The sequence below is a fragment of the Panthera leo genome, chromosome D1 (genome assembly GCF_018350215.1).
Source record: "Panthera leo isolate Ple1 chromosome D1, P.leo_Ple1_pat1.1, whole genome shotgun sequence".
Classification (NCBI taxonomy): domain Eukaryota; kingdom Metazoa; phylum Chordata; class Mammalia; order Carnivora; family Felidae; genus Panthera; species Panthera leo.
In genome coordinates this window covers 108,459,964-108,466,498 of record NC_056688.1, presented here as the reverse complement: position 1 = coordinate 108,466,498, position 6,535 = coordinate 108,459,964, and the positions used below count along the sequence as shown (strand labels likewise).

At 58.5% G+C, this 6,535-nt stretch overlaps 2 protein-coding genes across 3 annotated transcripts; both read right to left on the bottom strand.

Moving 5' to 3' along the window:
* Window positions 1-1,879: 1,879 nt before the first annotated feature.
* FAM89B (family with sequence similarity 89 member B) lies at window positions 1,880-4,178 on the bottom strand. The gene is made up of 2 exons (XM_042906426.1): window positions 3,114-4,178; window positions 1,880-2,706 (listed from the first exon to the last, which is right to left on the bottom strand). The coding sequence occupies exons 1-2, from the start codon at window positions 3,411-3,413 to the stop codon at window positions 2,428-2,430; spliced, it is 579 nt and encodes a 192-aa protein (XP_042762360.1). The 5' UTR covers window positions 3,414-4,178; the 3' UTR covers window positions 1,880-2,427.
* A 95-nt stretch (window positions 4,179-4,273) lies between these two features.
* On the bottom strand, window positions 4,274-6,174 carry ZNRD2 (zinc ribbon domain containing 2). 2 transcript variants are annotated; one of them, XM_042906425.1, is made up of 4 exons: window positions 5,850-6,174; window positions 5,285-5,436; window positions 5,070-5,154; window positions 4,274-4,663 (listed from the first exon to the last, which is right to left on the bottom strand). In XM_042906425.1, exons 2-4 carry the CDS (start codon window positions 5,342-5,344, stop codon window positions 4,320-4,322), a joined length of 489 nt encoding a protein of 162 aa, XP_042762359.1. In that variant the 5' UTR covers window positions 5,345-5,436; window positions 5,850-6,174; the 3' UTR covers window positions 4,274-4,319. The 2 variants fall into 2 exon arrangements, with proteins under 2 accessions (XP_042762359.1, XP_042762358.1); XM_042906424.1 differs by lacking the exon at window positions 5,850-6,174 and adding an exon at window positions 5,533-5,843.
* Between the last annotated feature and the right edge of the window lie 361 nt (window positions 6,175-6,535).

The following is a 6,535-nucleotide window of genomic DNA, read 5'->3' as shown; positions in this document are numbered from 1 at the left end:
AACAGAGACCCGGGAAGAACAGACTTGCTCAGGTCAACACTGAGAACCTGGGCCAGAGCCAACTGCCCTCGACACGGGTGGTGGACTTCTGCTGCCACCTAAGTCTTAACCTAAGTAGGAAGGAGCAGAGTCAGGGGTCAACCTGGGTGGCCCTACCTGTGGGCAGCACCCATTTGCCAGTCTCAGAACCTGACTCCTTAGCTGGCAAGTGGGAAGATAGCCCCAACATCACACAAACAGCTGACTTCCAACAAGTGTGCGACCTTGGGCAAAGCACCAACACTCTGAGCCTCAGTTTCTACCTCTGTTAAGTAGGGATAATTATAGTTCTGCCTCTTACACAGTCACTGAGAATATGAAATCCTGGGAAGCGTTTAGTACGGAGACTGGCTGATTTTCTGAGGTCTTATTAAATGGAATCCGCTACCTGGGGCACCTGTGTGGCTCAGTCGGTTCAAAGTCCGACTCTTGGTTTCAACTCAGTCCCGATCTCATGCTTCGTGAGTTCAAGTTCCGTGTCTGGCTCTGCACTGGCAGCATGGAGCCTGCTTGGGATTCTCTCTCACTCTCTCTCTTCCTCCCCTCCCCTGCTCACACTGCCGCTGGCTCTCTCAAAATAAATAAACTTAAAACAAATAAATGGAACCCGTTATCACAGACTGGAAAGTGTGTGTGTGCACGCACAAATGAGTTTACTCTCCCTGCCCTAAGAAGCCTGCCCCAGGCATTAACCGCCCTGTTCACACCTAGATTAGAACCCTTATCGCCTACCTGCATGGTAACGAGCACCTGCAGGTATCAGGCCGAGTTAGAGAACTGCCCCGGGACAGCGCATCAGTCTCTTTCCCTCCCTGCCTGCACTCTGCAAGGCTTGTGAATGGACTACAGGCTGGTGCTTAGTAAATACTCGGTTTGAACAGGATAACTGATCTGCCAGGAGTGCCTGCCTTTGTGTCCAGGAGGCAAGGGACCGTACAGCAGGGTGTGGGGGTGAGCAACCTGTAAACCTAAGCTGTGCAATTTCGAGGTCCTCTGTTTTTCATCTCAGGAAGTTATGGGGGTGTTATGTGTGTGCCTGGAGGTCTGAGCACGCACCATACCCAATTGTGCAGGCTTCCTCCAGCGAGCCTGACACCTGGGTTTGGGTTTGGCTCCCAGACCCAGCAGTGTGGTCTCGGTTTCTTCTGTAAGAGAAAGCCCTTTACATATAACTCTAAAGGTTCCAAGTGCGATGGGGGGCTAGGCAGCCTGTAAGCGCGTAATGGGAGTATCTGGCACCCAATCGCCCCTCACCAAAGCTGGGTCTTCTGCACGGAAGCCCGGGGCCCTGCCCCCAGCTCCCCTCCAGGGCTTGTGTGGCCTCTACGGAGGCCTGGGCCAACGCAACTTCACCCCATTCGGCTTCTGCAGCTGTTTCCTTCCACCCAAAGAGCACTCACTAACTCCCAGGCCCTTCCTGGAGGCGTCTTCCCCTCTCCGGCCGAGGGGCCCCTAGGCCCGCTGGCTCAGGCCCACCCATTTCCTGTGCCGCCCCAACTCCGCCCCCACTCGGGGTGGAAAGTTTCTCTCAAGATAGGCGGCTCCTTCTCCTTCCTTCCCAGCCGGCCAGGAAGGACCAAAGCGAGGCGGGGGGGAGAGGGGCTGGACTCCTAGATGTCCGGCCAGAGAGGGGAAGTTCCTCGCCAGCCGTCGCAGAACCGCGGGACCAGCTTGGCCAGCTCCCCAACCCCGTCGGTGGAAGGAGGTTTCGCATTCCATCACCGGCCAGCCTTTCTTCCACTCGGGGGTCTTGGGCGCCATCTGCCGGCGAAGCGCGGGGCCGCACTTGCCAGAAACACCGCTATCTTCCAGCCGCAGAGCCAGGCAGTCAGAACACAAGAACGCTGAGAGAGTATTTATTTACCTCCGTGCCCAGGAGTCTGGCCCCTAAACTTAAATATCCAGCATGGAGCCTTGGCCCTCCTGGCCGTGGGTGGGTGCAGGAATGGGGATGCCCTGGTCTAGAGCAGTGGAACCCAGGGACCAGAGGTGGGATGCCCCTGAGCCAGCAGCTGCCAGTAGCAGCAAAAGGTGAAAAGGTGATGGGAACCAGGCACTCATCCCAATCCCAGAGACGCTAAGGGGAGTGCCAGATGCTTTGGGCCCCACCACCAGACTGAAGGTTGGCCAAGCTGGGGTGCACACGTGTGGCAGAAGTGGAGGTCCAGTGCCATGGGCAAAGGCTGTAGGCCAGGTGCCTGCCCCAGTGCCAGCTAACCAGAGTCTGGAGAGAGAGGGTTGGCAATTTTGCCTCTGAGGGGCCCAAGCCTTGCCTTCCTATAAAGTGAGGTGGTATGGGGGAAAGCAGGCACTAGAAGTCTGAGTACTTACTACGGGTGAGTTTCTGAGCCTTTTGCATGGGTGCATATTCCCCCCACCCCCAACTCTTCAGAGGCTGATGTGGAAGGCGTCCTGCAGCCACTGGTCACGGGCATTGTGTGTCTGGGGCACAGTGAGGGGTGGCGGGTCCGGGGGCAGGCTGGCATCAGGAGGTTCATCATCATCAGATAGGCCAGCATCAGGTGGATAGGAGCTGTCTGAATGCAGGGAGGATGACAGGTCCTGGCACAGGCTCAAGTCTTGGCACAGGTGCTTATAGTCTTGGATTGACTCGTACAAGCCCCACAGCTGGCACAGCAGGGACATGTCCAGCTGCCGCAGCCCCACCTGCAAAAGACTGAGGGTGGGCTGGGGTTGGGGTCCAGGCCACCCTCTGCCCTAGCCAATCTTCCTGCACCTCTCTAAGCACAAAGTTTGTGGACATCAGATGCCACCTGCAAGCTATGAATCTTTAGGCAAGTCACTGACCCTCATCTGTAACATGGGGATAACGTTTATCTAGCAGGATGGAATGAAGTAACACGAGTAAAGCTCTTAAAAATACATGGTAACTAGTGCCATAAACAGTAACTATAATTATTGTTACCATATCCCCTCTGACCCAAGTAGCTTCTGTAGATCTTGAGACGCAAGCTATGCGTTCCCCGTTCCGTGCCTCTGCCCGCCGCCCCGCCCCGGACCCTCACGCTCAGTGGCAGACCCCCGCCCAGTAGGTCCGGGGCCCAGCTACTCACCATTTCCTTGCGCAGCGCTGCTAGTGCTGAGTCGAGATTGACAGGACGACGCGGACCGGGGGGACCGGCGGCGGGTCCCGCGCTGGTGGCGCCCGAAGCGTAGCGGGGCCCATCTGGGACGCGGGCGGCGCGGCTCAGCTCGTCGTGGATGCGGCTGCGCTGGCTGTAGACGCGCTCCAGCTCCCGCCACGAGCCCCCGCTTGCGTTGAGGAGACCGCTGAGGCCGCGCGGCAGCGGAGGGAGCCCGGCTAGGGCGCAGCCAGCGCCACCCGGCGCCTCGGCCGAGGGCAGCCCATTCATGGCCCGGCCGGCGCGGACCCCGCTGCGGCCTGCTTCCCTTCAACGCTGCGCCCGGGCCGCCGCCCGCAGGCCCCGCACCGCGCGGCCCAGCCGGCCGAGCCCAGCCGCCGCCCGCAGGCCGCGCTTTGTTCCTTCCCCGACTCCTCCGACTCCGCCCCTGCCCCACCCCCTTCGCACGGGCGGGGCCTCCTTTAAAAGGGCTATGGTGGTGGGACCACATCTCGAAAAGCTGAGAAAACGGAACGGGGCATCCACTGAACGGGAGCCAGAAAAGGGGTGGGGGTGACCAAAAGCGGCGCACGCGGTCCCTTCGTGGTTCTTTTTTGCTCCCCCCACAACAATGTGTTTAATCATTCTGCCCAATTATAACTCCCAAGGGAAAGGATCCAAAACGAGGGGGCTGGGGCGGTCGGGAGACTTGGGTAAGTCCATACTTGGTCCCTGACGTCCTGTCAAGTGTCTGAGTACCTGGGCTGGGCATGAGGTGGGTCAGGATGATGATACCAGAATACTCAGGGGAAGGAGAAGATGCCAAAGGGGCCTGGAACCCCCAAATGTCACTGGAGGATGGGAAATGAGCACTGGATGGCCGAGGAGGCTGCAGGGGTGTGGAGAGGACCACCCCTCTTCCTTCGGCTTTTGAAGAGGCTTTGGCCTCCTCAGAAAGAAAGAAAGTATCACATAGTCCTCTCCCTCTTCGCTCCTTCTGGGCGGGGAAACCAAGCAGAGAGAAGCCCAACGAATCTCTCAGGGCATCAGGGAGAGCAGACAGTAGTAGGGTAAGAGGCCAAAGGCAGGGAAAAGGCTCATGGAGCCGGGGCTGGCATGCAACTCAGAACCAAGAAAAGAACAAACCACACGAGAGGACAGCTGTTTTTCTAGAGGGTTTTTCTCAGGAGGGGCCTCTTAGTGTCGAAGCTGCCGCAGGCTGCGCAGAGCCTCAGCACAAGCTCGGATCAGGCTACACAGCTGGATGCTAGTCTCCAGGGAGGTGCTAGAGCCCAGCTCAGCTGAGGCCCAGGTCAGCTTCTGCAGGAGGGCCTCCTGCGTGCAGGCCAGGACGTCTGCATTTGGAGGCCCAGCAGGAGGGGGTGGCCCCTGGGCTGCCTTGAGCCCTGCTGCAGCTCCCTCACAGTGCTCTGGACGGGGTACTGGGGGCTGAGGGGCTGGCCGGGAGCCCAAGGGGAGCTCCGAGGCAGAGGCAAGCTGGTGTTCCCGAGCTTGGGAGAGGGCAGCCTGGGCGTTCAGAGCTAAAAAAAGGAGAAAGTGGGTGAAACGGTCAGGACGCCTGTCCCCTCTCGGCCCTGAGCCACCTCCTTAACTCTTTACTGCTCTGCTCTTTCTATGCTTGAGATGTTTTTCCTAACCCCTCTATTAGGTAACGCATCCATTTTCTTCTTTGTGTCGAAGTTATTCGTGCCCTTGATTCATCTCTCCCATCAGGACCGTGCCCGATGGCGCTCAGACTCTTCACAGTGTCTGGCACAAAGTAGGTGTTTAGTGCTCTCACTGAACGAATGGTCCTTTCTAGAGCCGAAAGGAGAAAGCACCTTACCTCCGCCCCACCCGCAGACTCCACTGTCACCTCCCAAACCTACTGTTCCGGGGCTTCTATTAGCACGCATGTTCTCCACCAAGCACACTCGACCCCCTCACCCGGATTATCTTTATCCACGTCTGAGTCGAGCTCCTGACAAGCCACGCAGTAGATTTTCCGCTGTTTGTCTTGGAGGAGGATCGTCTAGAAGCAGAAAGTACGGGGGCAGGGGTGAGACGCAAGGCCATGGAATCCAGGGGGGGAGAGTTGAGGAAGGGCCGTGGAGGCCTGGTCCGCGGCCCCATCCCCGATCCCACGTCCCGAGTCTCCTCACCCCGCAGTCCGCGCACGTCTCGCCCAGCATGCGGTAACCACGCAGCAGGTAGTCGCCCATGAGTCTGGAGATGCGATCCTGTCGCTCCCGTCGCGCTTGCAGAACCTTCGTCTCCGCTTCGGTTGGGGGCTCCCAGGAGAAATCGTCCACTTCTGGCGGAAGAGAGTCACAAGAGACAGAGAGGTCTTGCCCGAGCGGGTTGCCTCCTATATCCCGCAACCACAGGCCCCCGCAGCCCAAGTCCTCACCAGCGCCGTTCAGGGCCATGTTGCCGTTGTCGCCACTAGGCTCACCGGAAGTGACGTACAAGCAGCGCGCTTTCCACCCGGCTCCGCCCCCTTCACTCCCTCCTAGGATGAGGGCGGAAACGGCACCCCGCAGACGTCAACATGCCAGGAGTGGGGCGTGGCTGCTGCCGGCGACGCCGGCCTGCTGGCGAGCCCCGCATCCGGAACCGGGTCTGCGAACGTTGGGCTGGTGGGGCCGCGGGAGGGGAGTCCCCTGGGTAACGCCGCTCGGGTCGCAGGACCGGAAAGTGGTGGGTGTGCGGGGTCGCCTGTCTTACCCGTCGCAGATGAAGAAGACCACTTGGCTGGTGAAATCCCCGCTGGCCTCCACCTGCCCTAGGGCTTCCCTTTCCGCACGGGTCCCACCGGCAGGCCGGGCAGTGTCGTCACAACACACTTGATGGTAACTAGTGGCCCCCTGCGCGCGCGTCGAGCCTCCTCGGGCCTCAGTACTTCTCACTTCAGAAGGCAGGCCAGGCGGGGATCGGTCTCCCTTTCTATTCCTTTCAGCCTGTTTCAAGACACTCCCACCCCTTTCTGCCTGTTCGGAGTCCCGATCTGCCGACCCCTTAGCCCCAAGGCCTGGGACTGATGCAAAGTCCGCCCCTGACTCACTCTCTCTCTCTCTCTCTGTCTCTCTCTCTCTCTCTCATGCAAAGTCCGCCCCTGACTCTTTTTCTTTCTTTCTTTCTTTCTTTCGTTCGTTCTTTCTTTCTTTCTTTCCTTTCATCTGCCGACCCCTTAGCCCCAAGGCCTGGGACTGATGCAAAGTCCGCCCCTGACTCTTTCTCTCTCTCTCTTCCTTCCTTCCTTCCTTCCTTCCTTCCTTCCTTCCTTCCTTCCGACTGATGCAATGACCGCCCCTAACTTTTCTTTTTCTTTCTTTCTTTCTTTCTTTCTTTCTTTCTTTCTTTCTTTCTTTCTTTCTTTCTTTCTCTTTCTTTCTTTCTTTCTTTCTTTGACT